Genomic DNA, 23,802 nt, shown 5'->3' with positions numbered 1-23,802 from the left:
TGGTTCAGCCATGTTTCCCATTTCGCTTCCTGGCGTGTAAATGGCTGGTAATGAGGTCACAGACCTGTGAATGTTTGATTAATGAGGTCAAACAGTGTCACATTAGTCACATTAGTGGGCAGCAGAGAGCAACAGGATGAACAGGCATTCAAAGGAAAGCTGCTGTTCATTCCTCTCAACTTCCCAAAGGGACTTGACAGACCCTAAGATGCAGACTGGGAAACTTGAATGAACAGTTTTAGGAAACTCTTCATCGTTTTGTTTTTGTTTTTGTTTTGTTTTTTACAAAAGTTTTTATTTGTTGTCTAATGTCTATTCATTCAGAAGTGTTGTTTGAGTATGAAGTTGAACAAGGATCTAAGGTGAGTTTGTCATTGTCAACATGTTGTTTGTGTCACAGAGTAGATGTCAAAAATTCACTATGGTTATTAAAATAATAATAATAATTTATTTTAAAAATCATTTTATTTTATTTTTTATTATATTTTGATGACAGATTGCTCATTATTGCTCAAATATCAAATAAATAGTGAACTTTAAAAAAATGAAATATTAATTTCCTTTATACACACTGTATACTTTGAGTTCAATTTAGCCTTTACAAAAGAGAACTGTGGTCATAAATTTTGTGGATATGGTATCCAATTATAATACTTTGAGATATGAAGAAAAAAATAAACATGGCATTATAATGGTATCTTGTCTTGATCAGTGTTTTAATACAGGCAAACTGCATATGCCACATAAGCATCGTCCTCTTATAAGTAGATTGTTTTCAGTCAGAGCTCATTATAAACGACACCTGGTTTGTTGTTTGCAAGCGAGATCTTTTGTAAATACGGCTGAGGAGGATAATGATGTGAGGTCAGCCGGCACAGCTGGAGGATGTGAGATATGTCTTCAGGAAACAGTGTGTTAATAGTTTTCCTGCTTTTGTATTCAGTGTCTTGAAGAGGACACTGCTTTAGCTTCACCTTTTTGTGTTTTAATAATAATAATAAAAATTAATAGTTAATAGGAATAATAGCTCATATTATATTATTTTTTATCATGGCCTGTATATAGAGATTTTCTTCAATGGCATTTTTGGTACTGTATGATTTTGCTTCCACACAAGATGTTAGTAAAAAATTAAATGCCTCAAAACTAATTTGGTGCACTTGAAGGCCCACTGAAAAAAAAAAGAAAAAAAAAATCTTCAAATGCTTAAAGCAACTTTGTTTCTCTCACAGAAAAAAAGGTACAAAAGCTGTCACTTTTTCATTTAAGGCACTAACTTTTCAAACTATACTAATATGTTCATTGGAAATACTAATATGCACACCTTTATGGTCCTAATACACACCCTTTAAGGGTTAAATAAGGTACAAAATTATACCTTTTGAAGAAACACTGCCTCAGTGACAACTTTCTGAGAGTGCATTAATTATGACCAAGTATTTTTGCCACTGGGCAATATATTGAGATTAGAAATCTCTTCAGCCCAGACTCTCTCTGTTATCTGTATTTCTCAGGGTTTATTTTAAAAGTCAATGTTTAAAGCGTTTGAACAAATTCACTGTTATTTTCAACAATAACACATTGGCCCATAAAAAGTTGGGGTAAGTTGTCACAGTCAGAACATACTGTTTATTGACATTTGAGAACTTTTGCTCTTTTTTTTTTGAGAGAGAGAATAATGCTCTCATTTACAATTGTTTTATTGGCTTAAAAAGAAAGACTTATTGGTTAAAAAAGTTTTTTTTTTTTATGTGTCATTTTAATAAAGTAATTATTTTTAATAATAGTAAAATTCATATAACTGTGTTCAAATGCTCTGTCTCTGCGCTTCCTGTTTTTGGTTGAAGCTCATTTCATCCTGTCATTGATGTGGCGTGCAGTAGGAGGAACGTAATATGCTTTTCACTTCCTTTGGATGTTAAAAAAAGTTCAAGTTCCTCTGTGACTTTTCTATCACATCCTGTGGTGTAAAAAATGCAACAAGAATAACTTATCTCACTACATATCTCATATGCTGTTTTTTAACGCTGAGGTAGCTTTCAACGTTTGTAAAATGCTTAAACATGTTTTATGCATTGGTCTGAAATACTTGATTCTGATTGGTCAGTATTTTTGTACTAGGACACTGTGTTACAACTGCTAATTTTCTTTCTTATCATATAAGAACATAATTTTGACTTAATTTTCATGTCAGTTAATTCATTTAGATTGCAATGTAAGTAGCTATGTATAAAGTGGGATCATTTACAGTCATATTTGTTTTAGAATTCTGATCAGGGTTTATTTGGCAATTATGACTGATTGAATGACTCTCTGTTTATTATATATGGCGTAATATATAATATTTTTTCTTTCTTTCTTTTCACAGACAGCTGAACGCCAGAGACAACCAAGGAGAATATGTGGAAGTAAGGCCTTTTTTCTTTCTCTTATAACAAGAAGTCATTTAAACAATCTAAATCTCTCATCCTTAATAAGGAGAAGCTTGAAGGAATTCTGTTAATATATCTGTGTATTACTTCAATCTATCTGTTCTTTGATTTAGGCTATTTATTTCAGGCTCAGTCCCTGACAACTTGCTGAATATGGTTATTTCATGCTTAATTAGGCACAATTCCTGTATTCATTAACTAAAAGCACCATTTAGAGATGTAATAAGAAATTAATCTAATGAGTTCTTTTAGTATGTGCTGATTTGGTGCAAATTAATGTTCTTCTTATTCCTGCCCTTATTTGCAGTCATTAAGATATTAGATTCTGCATTTAATTGCTGTGTAGTGACCTCCGCTGCCTCTAGATGGAGCTACAAACAGCTCTTTAATTCCTGAAGCTCTGTAAGTGAAGGTTAAGGTGTGGCCAGACCCACGTGACCCTCATGCCTTCAGAACGCACATTCTCATTTACACAAACTGTATAAAATATGTGTGAAACTTCCTCTTTATCAATGATACATTCACACACAATGACACACATGTGGCCCTGAATGTTTTTTTTTTTTTTCATGTATTTGATTGATTCATCTTAATTGTTCCATTTAATAGTTATTTTATTACTTTTGAGGAAGGAACATTTGGAAAAATGTTGAGCACTGCAAGTTGTTGCATATTTTGTAACACATGAAGGCCAAAAGTAGCCATTGTGAATGGACAGAATACATTCACAGTGTCATGGCATAATGTTTTTGTGACTGGGCATGTTTATGCATAAACCCAAGTAATAATTGAAAACTCTCATAAATCCAATATCTGTTACTTAGTGAAGAAGAGGAGAGAAATATCCTCAGCTGAACAGGGCTGCTCAACTTACATATTCTGTTAAAAATCTAAAAAGAGAAAAAGACATGACTGGTAGGAAACCAGTTATGAAAGTTAAAATTTATAGGCCGTTTATGTCAGGAGTGCATTAAGAGTTGAGAAGTTGGATGGTTGAGCTCCAGTAAGTTAATAATGAGGTGACTTTGGTGGTTACAAATTACACAAGTAAAACCCTAAACTCTAACACCAAGAACTATTTCACAATGTAAGAGTTCTCCAGGATGATACTGTTCTAAATAGAACTGTTAGTAATTGTAAAGAACCTTTAAAAACATTTCTAGAGTGTATATCCAATGGTCAACCTGCACATACATTATGCACCTGCTTGAGAGGAAATAACTGTCTATACCAGAAGGCGGCAGAAGTCAGTTTTCATCATTCAAAATTTAAAACTGCAGATATACAAACTGTCAGCAATGCAGCACATACCATTTTCAATATGAATCCTGCTGATCAGTTGGTCTTCACTTTAAAGTGTCATTATGAATGTGTTCCACATTGGAAGGTAAAATGAAGATGTAAAATTAGAAGAACTCTCTTGACTTCAATTGCTTGCTTGCTTTCATAACCTTCATTTTCCTTCTCAAATTCTGGTTAAGACTACACCGAGCTCACTGTTCTGTACATTTCAGAATCACTAAAAATAAATGTTTTTCTTTCTCTCTTTTTAATGAGTTTGGGAATCGAACTACTGTAGGCTATATAGATCCGGTTTTCGATTCCCACATAGATTTTACATTTGATGTCAAGTGGCACCACAACAGTACCATAATTGTTCATTGTACATTCTTTATCCTTTCGTAGGTTTATTCATGGTTTTTAGGCATGTCAAACACCCTATCCATGTTGCCATGAGCCTAATTTGACTAGTTGCAGAAGGTTATTGTAGTAGTTTATTGGATGCACAGCCTCCTTTCCCTCCACTTCTTGGATGCCATCCTTCGCTCTCTTCTCCACCACAATATGAAACTTTAATGGTGTCTGAGTTAAAAATGAGTCTGTGCCCTAAATGTTCACTGTAAGGGCAAAAAACAGCTTTTTCGACTGGAAACAGAGATGAACGACTGGTCTTCATGCCAGAACAGAATGTTCCCAGAGGCCCAGGCATGTGTGATCTCTTGAGGTGTTCATAATTGCATTCTACCATTCAGCCGTTGATGCTGATGTTTATTTTTTGCTGGGTTGTCATCTCATTATCTCGGCTGTTCCTAGATCTCACACCTTTCCAAGCACCTTGGGACTGAACTCCTAACCTTTCTGCTAGCCGCTAACACCAATTAGCGGTTTCCTTTTGGTAATTGTATTGCTGAAAATTCGACTGAAATATAACAAAGCTGATCTGCTCTAGCAGTACTACAGTACCAGTAGTAGTAATATTTTTAATTCAGTGTAATTCTATGGGTGGTTTTGCGTGTTTTTATTGTGCACCATGCAAAAATCATAATTCAGAATGCTTAGAAGAGTAACAGTGCAATTCTCCTCAACAAGCCACATGATTCAAGTTCTCATAGTTAGAGGTTTTAAAAATTGCAATAGTAATAAATAGTGATGCATAAGAAGACAAGAGAAGTAGAGAGAAGAACATCCAGGCTATGAATTGATGTAGACCCAGCTGGTGAAAATAGGGGTTGTGATACCCCTCTTTTTCCCCTACCTCCTGTTTTTCAGCATGGAAATACATACAGAACAGCCAGCCATTCTGTTTAAATCAAATTACTACACAGCACTGCATTGATTATGCCTATAAATTGACTAGGCCTCACTCGCTAAAATGCTTCTCGTGGTCTTCCATTACTGCTACAGATCAAACCAAATGACCAAACTGCTTGATCAGCAAAAGCAGTAAAGACTTGGGCAAGAGCCATACCACACGCAAACTAAAATACCCAGAATTCCAATGGGGCCAAGCCCATTAATGTTAATGGGAAAGGGGAGGTAAGCGTGTTCGGGCCCTGTAGGCAGATGGAGGTAGAGATGAACCCCGTCCACCTCCTCATTATCAGTTCGCTCACAGAGTCTAGCTCCTCTCCATTGTACCACTGCACCCTGCCTGCAGGACACTCACTGTGTAATTAATATTTAACTGAGAGAGAGATTCACTGAAAGATTGAGGAGGAGTTGTGAAGGAAAAGCCATGAACAGCATAGATACATACAACAGCATGAGACTGAAAACAAGAAATAGAGAAGGAACACAGAAAGTAGAGAACTAGGGCAGAGAAGTATGAAAGATGTAAGAAAAATTAAGATCTCTTTAATGGCTCAATTGTTTATCTCTTAGCCATGAGATTAAAGGGATATTTCACCCAAAAATGACAATTCTGTCAGTAATTACCCACCCTTATTTCGTTCCAATCCCGTTCAGTTTTAGAGCACAAATTAACATATTTTTGATGAAATCCGAGAGCTTTCTGACCCTGCATAGACAGCAATGGAACTACCACATTCAAGACCCAGAAAGGTAGTAAGGGCATCGTTAAAATAGTCCATGTGACATCAGTGCTTCAATCTTAATTTTATGAATCTACGAGAATAGTTTTTGTGCAAAAAATTTTAAATATGAATAGCAACTTTATTCAACAATTTATTCTCTTCCGTGTCAGTCTCCTCCACCATTCATGAGAGTACCACGACACATGCCTGTGTATTCCTCTGCTTGAAAGCAAGGCGTTGCATCTTAAACACTAGCACTAGCAATGCCAAAGTTATGGTTTCGATGGGATAAACCTTGAAGAATAATGACTGTTTTCAAACAATATGTCGAACAAACAGATATTTCCGCACCAATCTCATACCATTGGTTGAGCCATTATTGCTGTGTTGTTCTGGTCAGGACACTCAAATAAATACAGCAATGCTTTGATAGTACCACAAAGCCACAAGAAAACCAACCAACAAAAAGTCAATTTAAGCAGTAATTTCATCTATCTCACAAATATCTGTCTGTGGTCACCATATGTGTGTCTCCATGTGTGTGTCTGGGGGATTCCTCATCATATGTGTGGTAATAACATGAAATCCTTTGCTCATTTCATGCTCTCATGAGACATGAACGCACACACACACACACACACACACACACACACACACACCATAACACATGATGTTAACCCACGCACTGGATTACATGCTATCTTCTACTCTTTAATAGCTTCAACTTGACATTCATCCTCCCATTGTCTCAGGCTGATGAGCGTTCAACATGAAATGAACATGTTCTTACCGGATTATCTGCAAATGCACAATAGCATCAGTGAGATTTCTTTGCAGAATGGGTCTCGTCTAATTATATCTTTTGTTTTTTCATTGTGTGGCTTCCCTGGGGTGACACTGTAAGCTTCCTCACTCAGTAGCTAAGCTTTTTAGAGAACCATATATGCACATATATAGACGCAAAATGCTGATGTGATTCTTACAGCCATGCAGATGTCTTACCAGCTGTCTGGTTATAAATCGTGGATTTAAAACAGGAGTGTCCATTCCTGCTCCTGGAGGGCCACTATCCTGCAGAGTTTAAGTCAATAAACACATCTAAACCAGCTTATAAAGGTCTTCAGTATCACTAGAAACTTCCAGACAAGTGTGTTGGAGCAGGTTGAAACAAACCTCTGCAGGACATTGCTTTGAGTTCTATGGCAGATGGCACAATTTTCTGTAAATAACTGTTGAAATTTTGGTCTGTTCCTGTTTGAAACGATTTCAGGGTGAGTAAATGACTGAATTTTTGGGGTGGATTGCTTTCAAATCTTTGAGTTGGTTGCCATAGCAAGACATCCATTTTGATGTCACAATAATCCCCAGGGAGCAAATGCCACACCCTAGTCTGCTGTACCAGAGTCAGCCTCATTTTATCTTAAGTATGTGTGCGTGAGTGGGTAGTATCCGATAGGGAATATTCAAGGACTGAGGCTCATTAGCAGGTTTTTACTACGTTCCTAGAAAACATCATTTTATTTCCAAGCACATCTCACATCTAAATAGCTCCTGCATGCTCAGATTTACAACATCAACTCCATTTTTTTAAATACTCATACACCAACAGTTATGTGTGCCTGGATTTAAATGTTTTTTTTCTGCTTGCGTGACTCAATGGGTGTGGGAGTGTCTATAGACTCTTTTTCCCTGACTGCCCCCCTCATACTTTTCTTTTGCGGTCTTTCAAACCGGAATAAAAGGGAAAATTCCTTTGAGTAGGTGCTGAATGCGTGTGCCACATACCTCTTGCTCTCTGTCTCTCTCCCCCCAGCATTGTTTGGAGCCCTGGAGGAGGGGGTGGGTGGGGTCTTGGTGCCTGCAAGCATCTCTCTCTTTCTACATCCCTCCCTCTGTCCCTCCCCCCATCCACTGCTTTCATCCAAGAGCGATGAGGTAATCCCTGCCAGCGCTGTGAAGCATAGCAAGCGCTTGAGTGAGAGTAAGAGGCAGTGGAACTGAGCAGGAGAGATATATTGAAAGTCAGAGAGGGAGAGAGAGAGAATGAGACATTGAGAGCGAGAGAGAGGAAGCCGGTGCAGATCTGAGATGACACTGGCTCTGGTGGAACAGCGATAGCACTGATCAGTTGCAGCAGTGGCTTGTGCACAAGTGAACACAAGGAGTTAGGGACATGACCCGGGGCTTCTAGAGGACTTTAGGGGTGGAAGAGCCGAAGAGAGGAGGACAGGAGCCATGACGGAGAGATGCAGCCTGTGGAGTGCCCTGTCAGCCGCTGCCTGCTGCTTCTACAGGGGCTCCTTCATGCAGGTGCAGGTGAGAGGGGGATCAGCCCCAGAATATTTGTGTGTGAGTGTGAAGCTGCAGAGTATGTGCATGTATACGCTGCGTGGTGAGTGAGAAAAGGTGTGGATCTGGATTACATAATCTCTAAATATGCCTTCAGGAGTTCCTGCATGAGAAGTGAAAGAAGATGCATGTCACATTTGCAGTGTGTGTGGTGTATGTAAGCATACATATTGATTCTCGTGATTCCGTCCAGGGCATCTGCTTGCAGGGAAGGGTGCCCCTCAGGGCTCTCTGTTTGGCCCAGTGCAATTGTGCAACCCCAACAACTGTGTCATTCCACCAGCCTCCGCTATGATATCACTGCACCGAGTGTGTGTGTGTGCGTATGTGTGAGTCTGTGTGCCGACTGGGCTCAGCTCACTTTTGCTCAGCTGTAACACTAGTGCTGATGATGCACAGTTGGATGAGCGGGCAGGCAGGGCTCTGTTGTCACCCTGCGGTTATGTAGTGGATTGTAATGGGCTCAGGAAACAGGAGAATGCATCAAAGTAGCTCTGGAGGTCATGCTTTTTATATCTCAAAGTGAAGATATATTGTTTCATGCAAGGCTCAGAATACAAAAAATAAATGTTGCATTACTCTGATGAGGACCGATACATGATCTCATAACAATACATGATTTGGGTGGGAAGGCTGGAAAAGGGGAATGAGTGTCGTCTAATTGTCTTCTATTTCAGCCAACTTGGACTGGATAACAAGTACAATTTTGGCTCTGAGTTTGGGTGTTGCACTAAGCACTATAGAAACAAGCACAATACTTCTTTACCTCATCTACTTTTCTCACCCTCCTTTTATTTCTGGTCCTTTAAAAGCAAAACAGAGGGCGTTTAAGGTAATGAAATTATAGTGTTTTGTTCTCCCCTTTTTTGCCAGGGTGACACTGTTTCTCACAATAAATGCACAGTTGCTGGTGCAGATGGTAAGAAAAATTTGTCCCTATAAAAATAAATGTGTACAATACATTTAGTACACATTTAAGTTATAAACAGTTTACCGATTTCATATTCTAAGCCTAAGGATACAGTTAGGGTAACCCTTACCATTATTTTCTCTGTATACAGTAATCAATGTTTGTTTAATTTAAGAAACAATCAATTTGTGCATATCTAAGAGTAGGGTTAGGTTAGTTTATGTTTATGTTTATAGAGTATGTTTACAGTTCTCAACATTGCACAGGCAGGACACTTGGGTAGTATATATACAGCACAAGCTTAGAGAGAAACTTCTATACTGTATAAGCACACCTCACACTTATGAAAATTTGGCATATACTAAGAACAAAATGTAACCACTCAAATCCATGTAGGGGTCATAGATGTCCATAGACTGTCTTTAATGATGTATGTGTTCGTCCCATTGGCCACCTGAGCTCAGAGCTGCACTAGGAGGAGATGACAGTGTCCCAGCTGCAGATTGATAATAGTCATTCTGATTTGATATTCACATGCAGAAAAACAGACACCGGTGAATTTCTTTATGCCTTGAATTCTGTTAAGTACCTTAACCTTGTGTGTACCTTTGAGTTAAACAGATTTTTACTTTATGGAATTTACAAGATAGTGGTACAGGTAGATATTTTAGTTGTTATGGTAATTTGGAAATCCTAAAATCCAGTTTAGACCCATTCTCCCATTGATCTCAGATGTGTCCCTGCAGATTCTCATGTTGTTTTGCTTTTTGCGCCAATTCTTCAGCCTCATTACCAGTAAAGATGGTTGCCGTCTTGATTTTAATTGGGCTAGACTACTGCATGTTTATCAGGGACAGCATCAACCCCAAATCCTCCATCTGCCTCTTGCAGTTGCACTTTGATTGTTTCATCTTAAACCTCACATTCTCTGCCGGCTGGCAGCTTGGCAGTCCTTTCGTCTATGACCCCACTTGCATATGTGGTCATGCTAGTTTTAACCACAGGGGTCATGGAACCACATTCACAATGGGGGTCCAAAACTAATACCCCATTACCATTTACACAGATTCCAGACACATTAAGACTGATGTAATTGTCTGCTTTGGTGGGTCGTTTTTCTACACTGGTGCGTGATTTAGTTGCAAAAATTTCCCCCCAACCTCTCTACCTTCCAGTCATTAAAAAAAAAAAAAAAATTTGATAATTATAATAATAATATAATAATAATTATAATAATAATAATAATATATATATATATATATATATATATATATATATATATATATATATATATATATATATATATATATATATATATTAATTCTCTCTATATAAATTAACTCTCCCTCTCCCCTCTTTCTTTCTTTCTTCTCTTTTTCTTGTGTTTTCCTTTCTATCCTTTACAAATCCTCTCTGGTGCTGCTGTCTTTTCCCCAGGGCAGCGGCGGCTTAGCAGCTGTTTAACAGAAAAGTTCAAGAGTAAATCTGACTATCACTGAATGTGAGGCTAACCTAATTACACCGGGCTGTTTTCTCTCCTAATGAATGCTACGCAGATTTGGAGTGCCGGGATTTTTTTTAAATACCTGCCCCCAAACTGCTTCTGTACCGATTTCTTCTCATCCCTTTGATGAATGTGGCTGAACTAGAAGTCCCTTAGAGACTGGATTAGTCTTCATTCATATTGTGTATACTTCTCAGACTAATGATGTTTGTTCTGCTTTGCTTATCATGCAAATGAAGATACTGAAGTTGTCAAAAATGCTAAATTAGACACAGACCATCTGTGAAAAAGTTGGGTGTATTTGTGCATTACACTGCCCCAACAAATGTTAACATTTCTAAAGCTATCTGTTTGATTTAGAAAGTTATTCTCGTACTGCCCCAATAAACATTAGCAGCATGAGTTTTCAATCCTGTTCCTGGAGGACCACCTTGCTACAAACTTGCTCCAACACACCTGTCTGGAAGGTTCTGTTAATCCTGAAGACCTTAATTAGCTAGTTCATATGTGTTTAATTGGGTTGGGCTTGAACTCAGAAGGAAGGTGGTCCTCCAGAATCAAGTTTAAAAACCCTTGACCAACAAGGTTATCTCACTGATCCAACAAAACCTATCAACCGCATTTACTGAGACAATGTGAGCTAGGTTTTGGTCATCCTGAAATTTCACAAGGTAGTGATATGGATTTTCTTATAACCCTGGTCTTGGAGTGTACCCCAAACAGTGCAAATTTAGCTTGACTCTCTTATCTGACAACCCCTTTTCAGGTCAGTTTGGGTGTTGGGGTTGGAAACACTGGTTTCTTTGATCTGACATTTGACAGTCGACTGCTTAAGCAAAAATTATGCTCCTTTTGTCTTGATATGATTAAATAGAATGTTGCAAGCAAAGAAATCAATGTGGCTGAGTTCTTGATTTGCCTTAACCCTGTCAGTGCACTATATCTAAGAAATTATGGGCTGGTTGTGCGCTATTTTGTGCGATCATAGAGAGTTGAAGAGGCGCTTTAAGCTCATCTCAGTGCTGATTTCACAGTGTCTCTCTTCCATCCCTCAACTCATCCTCTCCCCTGTCTCAGTATCCAAGACAATCACGCTGTAAATCCAATAGGTCAGCGTGACTGGTTGTTAGCTCTGAACAGGAAGTGTCTCTGTCTTAGGCGTCCACTATCAGATGCTTCAGTGATAGAGGATTATCAACACCAGCAGGAATTAATTTCCTCTGAAGTGAAAGATAAGCCCATATCACGACAGAGATGTCCTAAAGTTTCAGTCCCTCAGAGGATGTTTTGAGCAGGTGGGTTTGGCCAAAGGAAAGGGGGCTGAGATGTGGTGTAGACTCTGATTCAGGTCTGTTTTGTATGTCCACTTGACCTTTATCCCAGCTTGACCTCAAGGGTCAATGGGCAGCAGCAGGCCCTTTTTCAGTTCACTGATACAAAGGGTGCATGTAAGTGATCTCCAACCTTCCTCCTCGAGAGTGACTATCCTGCAGACTTCAGTTCCCGCCTTACTCCAAGTCACCTGCCTGTAATCATCAAGGAACCCTGAATACTTTGATTAACTGGTTCAGGTAATGGTAGATTTGGGTTGGAGCTGAACCCTGTTGAAAAAAACAGCATATGTTGGTTAGTTATGCTTTGAAGCATGGCAGCTGGTTTGAGCTGGTCATGAGCTGGTTTAAACTGGTCCTAAACTGGTTATAAGCTGGCTATGATTTGGTTTAAGCTGGTCATGTGCTGGTCCTTAGCAACTAGCCCCTGCTCAGGACCAGCTCATAACCAGCTTATAATCAGCCCAAAACCAGCTCAGGACCAACTAAGGACCAGCTCAAACCAGATGCCATGCTTCAGAACATAGCTAACCAACATCAACAGGGAAATCTGCAAGATGGTAGCACTCCAGGAGCACAGTTGGAGACCCCTCTGCCTTTTCTTTTAAACTTTATTAGACAGAAGGGGGCTTTGTCATTACTTACTTGTTTTGGTCACAAGAGAGGGGACCACTTCAAGGCCACGAGTGGGGCCGCAGTCAGGTAGAATCAATCATGCATGTAGGATTCATATGATCAGTGAAGGCGGTTTGAGACACAGCTTGTCCTTTTGAACTTAGTCTGTTGAATCCTAGCTATTCCTGAACAGTGTTCTGTAAATGGTCTTATCTTGTGTTGAAAATATGGCCAGTATGTGACTTGGCTTTATCCGTGCACAGGGTTTAGTTACATATTCTTTGGTCTTTATAGTTTTGTATGAGGTGCTGTTATATCCATTCACAGTGTTGTTGCAGTGTTGCATGAACCTGGGCTGGTGTTTATCTTGTTTGAGCATATGTTTGACCAGTTCAAGCAGGGACCATGCGTTTCCTATCTCTGTGACATTTGAATGAGTACTAGTCACTTGCTAGACTTGTTAGTTATTCCAGCAGGACTCCAACCTGTCCCTCTATGCATCATTCTGCATTTCCGTAGCACCCATCACTTTAGAAGAGCCACTACAGTGAATTACCATCGACAGTAGAGAATTATGCTATGCTTGGTAACACAATACATCAGAACAAGCATAAAAATGCATTTTATTGTCTGAGACTGAAGAGATACCACCCACCACGCAGCAACCAATTCACCCTAAATGACGAGAAGGAAAGATTAGACGATTGATTGCAGTAAATTAATTCAATTCCATTTCAGCTGTGCATTTGTGAAGCGTGGTGATAACAAAATTGAAATTGCGGCAAAAACGCCATAGCTGGAATCTTCTAAGCTTCTTTAGACTGTTGTGTTGTCTGGATTGGATTAGTTATAGACTCGTGTAGAGCATGTAATCTCCAGTTTTGCATTGTATGTTAAACTGAATTAACCTAGTTTGCTAGTAATGCACAGGGTGGAAATCTAGTCGAATTCATTGGCACATTGATGGAGGATTGTCTACGAGAAAAGTAGGGGTAGGAGAAAGAGAACTGGGAATCATAGAATGGATTTCTCCTCAAAGGTCCTGGAAGGAGTCTTATTTGTATGCCTCTGCAGCAACTACAGAAAAACGATGACATCATGTACAGGGTGGAGAACGAGAGAAGACAGAAAGGGACTTTGACATCGCAGTGGGATATTGCTGGCTAATACCTAGTGTGTGAAGTACACTTTAGCACATGCTGAGAAGAGCTAGTGTACATCCAGTGGGAGATTAGCTAAGTGGCAACAAACACGCACACAAGCAGTCTGGTGTGTGTTTATCTGTGTGTAAGGGAGTTCCCCAGCACTCTCTATCTCTGCTCCCCCCACTCCAGGAGGAGTGCATCATCTGCAGTGTCGCCATGGTGACAGCCTCACGCTCCACCCCCGTATCCCAACCCCCACTGATTAGGCTGCTCCCATCCCCATGTGGCTGTGTGTAATGAATGTGTGAACACCGTTAAGCCTGCTGGTGCATGTGTGTTTGAGCACACCTGAGCTGTATGAACAAAGCCCTGGGCTCCATCCTATTATAAACTCCCATTAGCACTTCATTCGAGTGTACGTCTGAAGTATCATTGTGCCGGGAGAGTTTAACTGTGCACCGCTACAGTGCGACCCTATCTGAGAGGTCACGGGCCACCCGCCAATGCATGCCCCTCCCCAGCTGTACATGAATGAAAGTGAGATCTCAGCACTCTGCCACCGTCTGCGCTGCCAGCCAATGGCATACACCAATGTGGAGCTCTCCGGAAGAGATGACATCATCTCCAGCCAATCGTAGCATCGCTCAAGGGCTGACTGCTGCAGACTCGACAATGCAATAAGATATACAGAGAAAGTGTCTTGCTGATGTGAGATAGAGAGAGAAAGGTGCAGAAATGCAGGAAAGCATGTTGCGATATCCTTTCATTCAGTGCAAACACCAGATATGTTGAAATGTCCTCAAAGGCATTCTGCCTTCTATCAAGGGTGGATGACAGAAGGACAGTGTGTGTGTGTGTGTGCCTGACATTGCTATCTCTCTGTGACCTGCCAGCCAGCATTATGAGGCAGATCTTCTTGCCGCTGTGTGTGTGTGTGTGTGTGTGTGTGTGTGTGTGCATGCACATTCCTATTGGGGTGATACTTCTTTGCCCTGAGGTTGCTGACCAGACTACATGTTCAATACACAGCAGCTATTAGCATTCAGTAAATACTCCATGACCTAAGCCAGAGCGGTAACATTTCCATATGGCAAAGAATAAAAACAGACCTTGCCCTTTTATCTCTCTTTCACTCTCTGGGACTGAAGTATACTCTGCACAGGTATACAAAAGCAAATGTGAATGCTTAGCTAACTTATTGCTGTCATCCAATGGTAGCTGGGGCTCTCACTTGGAAACTCTTATTGACAAAATAAAAGTGCTGAAAGTTGCTGTTGGTGTGAATGATGCTTTAATATCTTTTTGTTTTGTTTTTTTAGCTTTTTTTTGCATTACTTAGGCTTGTTACAAACAGTTGTTGATTGGTAGGAGATCTCCTTTGTAGTTGATTGTAAGAAAGGGGTGGAGTTTAAGTGGGCTAAATGATTGGAGAAATCCGCCATACATCATGAGAGATGCATGTAGTTTCATCAGAAGACCCAGTTATGACATTTTGATTAAAATGTATATGCTAAAAAAATTTTACAAATGAAATGCATTGATGAATTATTCACAATAAGATTAGTAATGTGATTTTAGGAAATAGTGTAAGTGTCCATTTCATGCTTTAACTAACATGTTCGGCAGATTATTGTCCAACTGCTGCTGTACCATGTCAGTAGTTCATCTAAAAAGAAAGCTGAATGGTAATGTATGTTAATGCTAGCTCTAGCACCCCTTATGGTATTGTTGAGAACACACTTTTATTTTATTAATTGCATTCTGACACATTTTGTAAAACAGCTAGCTATCTGTGAAATTGAGCTTGCATTCACATGTCTCACTTACTCTTTCGCTGTCTTTTCTTTTTCTAAATAATGTGTATGTGTCATCCTGAAATGATTAGCTGTGTTTATCTTTGATGTTAGGACTGATAGGTCATCACTGCTTGTATAGAGTTTGTGTAATGTGCTTAGTGTTTAGGGACAGTTTTGAAACAATAGTGACAGCTACAAATCTCTGATGTCCTCCTGAAGCTGGTGTGTGTGACTGTGTAAATGTGTGTGTGTATTGATCAGAGAAAGTGATGAGTATGTATGTGTATGCATCACCTGTTTTGTGGCTCACTTGATAGACATCACTTAAAAAGAGCGTTTTTATACATAGACTGCATTCACACTGCAGTTTAATGTGGCCCAATTATCCAAGTGTTTTGGATGATAGTGTGATCTACGAAAATCAATGACAATTGACATTTTCAGTTCTAATCTGGCCCTCTTTCATTGCAGTGTGACTTCATTGTGAAAAGATCTTTTGGAATTCATGTGCTTTGACATTTAATGGAATACTCCATCCAAACATAATTTTCTTTATTTTTAAATCAATAAAACTCATTAAGACAACAGATTTAAGTATAAAAATGACAAAGATTGGTCTGCACTCCACATTTTTATTATCATTATTAAGTTAAAACAGGAGAAGTTTTGGCTAACTGCCTTTAAAAATATTTGACAAAAAATTATTTCACTGATAAAGTGCAGACCAGTCGTTGTCCTCTTTGAACACCTGGCACATTTGGCACCTAACTAGCTGGGAGAGTGAGGTGAATGCATCGGTTGGCAAGTAGTTTAACTGTTACGCTTTAAGTACATTGTTGTTGTGTAAATGTACTCTTAGGTACTCTTTATGGAACTAATGTCGCCAATAATGTTTATGTAAGTGCCTTGCAAAAGTATTCAGACCCCTTCATTTTTATTTATTTATTTAATCACATTTTGTTATGACCAAATTTGAGATAACTTCGTACATTTATTAAAATTAATACATTGAAATAATTACAATGCATAAGTATTCAGACCCTTCTGCAATACTTAGCTAATTTTTGTTTTTTTGTTTTTGTTTTTTGAGCAACCTCAAAACCTGCACACAGAATTTAACAAAGTTTTAAAAAGCACAATTGCTGAGTGAATTGCTCCAGTGACACACAACACATACACACACACACACACTCAGAACAACACACACACACACACACACACACACACACACACACACCAGTAGCATTGTGGCTCCATCAAAGGTCAGAGAATGGTCCGTTAACATTTCCTCAAAGCACAAACACTGCCAGTGCTTGACATGTGCTTCCTAAACACCGTCTGAGCTTTTTCTGCCACTTCCTGTCATCTTTTCTCCTCTGTCTCTCTCTCTGTCGGTCTGAGAGATGGATGCAGGATGTGATGGAAGATGCCTGTAAGCTTACACTCATAAATTCACTTGTATTGACCTTTCAGAATGCCCTTTCACTTTAAGGCAACACAGCGATCCGTTCAAGTCCAGAAATCCAGAAACAGATGAACTGGATTGAATTTAGCTTTAGTTTTGCTGCCAATCAGATGAGTAGGTCCATGTTTATAACCCTTTTACTTGTATTATATAACTGATGCTCCCCAGAAGTGCTGCCCAAAGTCTTTTATTGAATTTGGTGTCTTCATAATTTCAGCCGGTACATCTTCCAGGCTGTGTAATTAATCTACGGCGGACATTTATTGATTGATCAATCGGACATGTCTTTATATTCCTTTGGAAACTTCCCCCCGCTGCAGTTTTCTCCTTTGGGGCCGTGCCCAGTGCGGCATTGTGGGATGTACGGTTTATTTGAACATAAAACAGCCCCTGGCCTTACACTTTTACACTAGACTAATACACAGATCTGCTCTCACACACAAAAGCTGCTACCTTTCATAGACAGAGATGATGGATTCATAACAGTTTTTGATGGGGTTATATTGTCGTGTCCTAAGATCCCCCAGTCCACCAACACCCCAACAGTCACTTAACCCACACACCCCTCAAATCCTCTAAAAATTCTCCTAACTCTTAGACAAACATAGAAAAACAGGATATTGTCCTTTTCAAAAGCAGAGGTGTCTCCGGATGGCAATGGCTCATTGTGACAGTTCATGAATATTAATGCTTGTGTGGTCAGGTCAGGTGACTGTCAGTGTTGCAAAAATATTGCGTCATTTAAAAAATTATTGTCCTTTTCAAATCTGGTGAGCTACTTTGCTGTCTACTGCCTGAAGAGGTGCTCGCTGCATTTGGAACAGGTCTAATGAGTCAATTCAATTACCATTAATGTTTTTCTAAAGGCTTGCCTATTGATATTTGCTTTTGCATTATTAAAACAATTAGTGATAGATCCTTCATTCTGTATTGTGACGTATATACAATTTTAATAGATCATTAATTGCGGGACTTGGTTCAATCCGTCAGTTGTAGATTAAATGGAATCAGATCTGGACAAATCCAGCATAAATGACTGGAGAAATCCAACATGCATCATCAGAGGGAAAGCCTGTCATTTCACCAGAATTCAAATTATGATATTTTGAAATTATAAGGTCGAAAAATCAAAGATATGCATGAAAAAATCATTCAAAATAAGATCGATAATGCACATTTAGACCATAGCCGTCTTGATACACAGCTAGGCACAAGCTATTATGTTTGCTCACATACATTAGCACGCTAACAGTGAAATTACAGCAGATAAGCAGTTAAAATGTCAGCACTTAAAGTTAACCACCACAGTCATTAAATATGCTCTGAACATTGTTTTTTTTTTTTTTTTTTTTTTTTTTTTTTGGTACTCTTTGTGGGAATTAAAATTTTGAATGAGGCTCCCGCTGTTTCTATGATTTCAGCTTTTTGTTACACTCTCTTAATCACGGCACTGAGATGCTATTTGGCTAATACGGATGCCGTGAATGTTGAGGCATTTATCTGCAGAGATGTGTTCTCTCCAAACCCGTGATGAAAGATAAGTCATGTGTGTTTTTCTGTGGTACTTGCCCCCCTCTATGACACCATATGCCCAAAACCCTCAGAAACACACTTGCTTTGAGCTGCTCCCCAAACACATAGGGACCAAACCACCCGTAGACCCCATATGGCCAGTTTTCTCTTGCTGCCTGTCCTCTCTCTCTCTCTCTCTCTCTCTCTCTCTCTCTCTCGTATGAGACGGAGGGAAGAGGGTAATCAGGATGTTTCTCCTGTGCCTGACAATGTAACAGGCCCATGTGTCACAGAGCCACATTACAAACTAGCAGAGGCACACAATAGTAGCACAAAAGAAAGTACACACAGTTTTATGGGCCCAACTGCAAACCACATGAGACGTGGCCTTGCATACAAGTTGTGATGTCATGCATGAGCATTTTAACTCAGGTTAAATAGCATTACCATCGGAGACCATTGTCATTTCAGGCAGCTGAACCTTCCCTTTAGTAGTTTTATCCTTATTTTGCCTTATATGTCATTTCTGTCTTTCTGTATTTTTGGAGCTTTTAGACTATAACATAAATATAAAATGTTTAATGCATATACTGTACATATACATTACAGTTTATTACTTAAGTGTGCAGTTTGAAATGGTTGTATTTTCTTTTTTTTCTGTTTAAAAGCAATTTTGGATAAAAAATAAAATATAAATATATAACACTACTGCTTCATTTATTAATCTTCATTCTGAAGGCTATTTGAAATTATTGTTGTTATTATTATTTGATAATATTACTGTTTATTTTTTGTTAAATTGCATTTTTTTGTATTTCTCCTTACTTTTTAGATTAAAAAATGGTAAAATTACTGTTTCATTTATTAATCTTCTTTCTAAAGGCTATTTGAAATTATTATTATTATTATTATTTAACAATTATTTTATAACATTACTGTTGATTAGTAAATTTCATTCAATTAATAATAATTTTTTATGTCCCTATACTTTTTGTATAAAAAAATACATTTAAATGTTTTTAAATGTTCTTTTTAAATGCTATTTGGAGAATTATTTTATTTTATTTTATTTTCCTAGTGATAGGAGTAAAATAATAATAATTACATGCACAGCATTTTGTTAATTATTTTATCACACTCAATGTCTTTATACATAGTATAAATGGGTTTTTTTACATGAAAATAGCTACAGCGATGTGTAAATGTTGTCTCTATGTAAACACGCTGTATATTTACAGCTTTAATGTGTTAAAATTGTCTAGATATGGCTAATTTGCCTAATATAACTGACTCATAAGGTCATGAGGGAGTCATGGCGAGTCTCGCATTCTGTACACAAGTGCAAACATCTCCACAAACCATCACAGGAAAGAAAATAATGAGCAAATCCATTTTTAGACAGCCAATCACGTGCCATTATCCAGCAAATCCTAGTAATTCCCAGCATTCTTCAGCTGAATTAGAAGCGTGGAAGCTAATTCATAATTGATGCTTAATTATCAATCTCATTTTGTACAATCGTTACCTATGCATAGGAAATCATTCAGACCCTGAGGCCTGATGGGCCACAGGAAGCACTCAGGCTTTAGAGAAATGCTTGAACTGGAATGTATGTCAACACCCAGAATTCCCCACACGCCACAACAGCAGATCACTGGCCTAATGTTGCAGACAGAACAGCTGGCTGATGGGGTGTCGTCCATATGCATCCACCCAGAATTTCCCCCTCATTTCCCCAAGACACATCTCACTGCCCTTGAGACGTCCCATCAGAGGGACCAGGCGGCATTTCCATGACAACAGCACGATCAGGTGTTTGCTCTCTGAGTGTTGAGGTCACAGTCTTGGCACATGAGACGTCGGCCCTTTTCACACACACACACACACACACACACAGAGAGAGAGAGAGACCCCGACCCTCGGGTGAGCACAGCAAAACAAAATGCCCCCTGTGGCACGCAGCTGACTGATCGTGTTTGACAGGAGTCAGTGTGTGCGCGAGTGTTTTGACGTGGGACTGCCTGTATCAAAATGCTAAAGAGCGCTCCTTTATTTTTAATCGGTCAAGAGGGTTGCCAATAACAGGAAGTGCAGAGTGGCTTTGAGATGATCTAATTCCTGCTCTGCGATGAGCTGAGGGTGTGCTGCACTCTTCAGACTTCTGATGCTAATTATTTAAAGTGGATTGCAGGTGTATGCCCATCCCTATTGAGTAGTATAATAAAAAGTACCATGGTTCTTGGGGAAAGTTACTTTTGAAAGTAACAAATTACAATATTGTGTTACTCCATAAAAAAGTACATAATTGTGTTACTTAGTTACTCTTTATGGAAAGTAATGCATTACATTACATTTGCAGTATTTTTGTCACCCTGACTGGGTTAGCTTAAAAAAAAAAAAAAAAAAAAAAAAAGTTATATTTTTAGGCCCTTTCACACCAAAAGTGAAATTAATAATCCTCCGGTTGAAGGAAATGCCTCTGTTCATTTACTCCCGATTTCTCTCAACATGGGAACAGGAGGGCTGTCAGTGAATAAATGAGAAGACAAAGCAATTTATGTTACTTTTTTGAAAAAGTAATTCCAATATTCTCTTGTAAATTTAAAGTAATGGTTACTTTACTAGTTACTTAAAAAAGTAATCTGATTACATAACTGAATACTCCAGTAAGTCTTCAAAGTTATGAAAGAGACTCACTTCTCAGCAACATTTTTGGACATGTCCCACAGTAATACCATAGAAAAATGACCATATAAATACATTCAGTGTACTGTAGTACCGCCACAGTCATTTTTTATTTCATGATGACATTACATAGACCCTCTGGCGAAGCAGATGGCAGCCGTACAGTCGGCTTCAAGACTGCAGACTTCACAGTCAAGAGTCATTGCGCCTAAATTTGTCTGCAAAGCGCAAGAGGGAGAAACAAGTGCAGTGAAAAGACAGAAGAAAAGGGGGAGGATAGAGAGATTGAGGCCTGATGCCAAGCCTGCTGAGATTATGCAAGAGGTTTAAAATGTCGCGCTGTACATTTGTAAACCTCGAGTTAACATTCTTATCTGCATACCCAGGAGGTCAATAACATTGACTGAATGAATACTGCTCATGACAAACTGACACAACATGACCTGTTTAATAACTGCTTGTTCATCTGTGAAAATGTCATCATGTAAGTCTACCCTGGCTGTTTTAGACAAATAATACAGTATCTTGTTTATTCCAGTTAAAATTGGGCTTCAGCCTGAGGTTTAAAATGATTATAACCCAAGGATGTATAGAATCCTACATGAGAAAGGAAAATGGCTTAACACACAACAAAACTGTCTTAGCTCAGAAATAAAATGTTGTTTCATGGGGTCTGATATCACACTGAGCTTACGAATCAGTTCGCGATTGAGGGCGCATCATTCCATGCATACTAAATTAATAAAATGTTCCAGATTCACTGGCCATGCAGTCTGAGCACAAACGCTCCGGGACAGTGAGCCAGACACTCGAAATATGGAGATAAGAACTGTCTTAACTTCACACTGTGTTTATTTACAATGACTTTTCCTTTAGCTTTTCTGAGACTCTCTGGATTCTAGGTTATGTAGTGTATTCTCCCATTAAATGTAGAAATGACTATGAATGTAAGATTTAGACTGTTTTGGTTTGATGTAATGAATAGTTACAGAAAATGATTCACTTATTCTATTGTCATCAATTTATAGTCCTAATTGTTTTTCTGAACACAAAGCTTGCTCTTGTCCATATACTCTCCTAAAAAAGGTACAGAAGCTGTCACTGGTGCAAAACCTTTTCAAAGGGTACAAATATGTACCATTTAGGTACTAATATGTACTTTTAAGGTATGCACCCTTTAGGAGTACAAATACCTTTTGAAAAGGTACTCCAAGTGACAGCTTTTATACCTATCTACCTTTCTTTTTTTTCTTCTTTTTTTTGTTTTTGACTTGTGCGAAAAAGGGTTAGTGCGAATAATGGGAGATTGAAATGCATTTTGTGAATAAATTCCTCCAAGCGCATAAAAAAAAAAAGTCACGTGACTTTGCACTATGGGACGACAAATCCTGACTAACCAGCAGACCGATCTCATTCCACAGCATCTGAAATGTTGTTATGGTCAGTTGGAAATTCCCGAACAAAGTCGGTCATCAAAGTATTTCTATATAATTGCCTTCCAGAACTGTTAAAAGACTGCGTTCCCAAACAGCAGCATCCACCTCCGAAAGCAATAACCGCATTCATTGTGTTTCGTCTGCTCGTTCTGAGGTGCAAGTAATTTATTATATAGGAAAATTATTATATTCAGTAGCTTCTCCTACATTTCTATAGTTCCAGTTTATCAGGAAGTGATGATTTTGTTCTCTTTGACTTGTTGGATGGAAACGGTGCTTGTTCGCAAACGTTTTGTGTGATATTCCAATTTTGCACATAAGTTAAATTTGCAACTTTGGATGGAAACCCGGCTACTGACAATTTTCAATTTATGGACAAAAGCAAAGTAAAAATTCTCTTAACATCTTCTTTTGTTTTCTGTGGTTTAAGAGGACGTCATATGATTATGAAACTTTGCAGTATGAGTGAATCTTTGAGTAAGGATACGTTTACACAACATACGTTATCCCTGTTTACATGGATCCACGAAAATGACAAAAAAAATCCTGTATTATGCATTGCAGGCCAGTAGTTGGAGATGTCACTTTGTAAAGTTGCACTACACTTGTGCACACATACACACACCTATAGACTGAACAACTAATTTGTGTGCGCATGACATCACTGTTTTCACAAATTCAGTTTTTGTAGTTTACTTGTAGACGATTACAGTATAGTTTTCACAAACTTGCACTTTGTAACATGTTTTTAAACATTTGCATTGTCATGCCCTCAAAATGTCTAAAATGCATAAAAATTCCTGTTTTTAGTTGAAAATGTGGTCATGTAAATGAGAATTTTCATCCTTGAATGACCTGTTTCTTTAAGAAATCAATGTCATGTGAACTTTTAGCCTCTTGTATTATAATTAAGGTCATCTTACTGTCCAAAGGAGCTGATCTGAGATCAAAAAATATTCAAATTATGTGGATCTGTATGTTCATGTAAACATGCTATCAATTTACATCTCTAAAGTATGCACAACATCAGCTTAGTATTGTTGGTAATAGAGTCATGTTTTCTCTAGTACCTCATCTGACCCACATATGTGCGTGTTAAACACCAGAGAGCGTGTGTGGGTGTGTGTTTGAAACAGAGACAGACAGACCGAGAGAGAAAATCTAAGAAACAGAAATCGTTTTAAGATCTAATATGTTGGGATGTAGGCCAGCAATGACAGATATGGGGATTTAGTGGAGATTTGGGTGGTGTAAGACAGCACGGATAGATGAAGGGATAATGCAAAGATGGTTTTCTGGGAGATAAGG

General features: G+C 38.6%; 1 protein-coding gene across 1 annotated transcript in view; it reads left to right on the top strand.

The window, feature by feature from the left end:
- LOC109052552 (SH2 domain-containing protein 3C-like) overlaps positions 1-23,802 on the top strand; it is a 44,684-nt gene that overhangs the window by 4,719 nt on the left and 16,163 nt on the right. Inside the window, 1 exon segment of the mRNA XM_042732253.1 lies at positions 2,369-2,408. Within this exon segment, the coding sequence (XP_042588187.1) occupies positions 2,369-2,408 (40 nt within the window).

The sequence above is a fragment of the Cyprinus carpio genome, chromosome B10 (assembly GCF_018340385.1).
Source record: "Cyprinus carpio isolate SPL01 chromosome B10, ASM1834038v1, whole genome shotgun sequence".
NCBI classification, from domain to species: Eukaryota; Metazoa; Chordata; class Actinopteri; order Cypriniformes; family Cyprinidae; genus Cyprinus; species Cyprinus carpio.
This window is presented reverse-complemented; position numbering and strand designations above follow the sequence as displayed.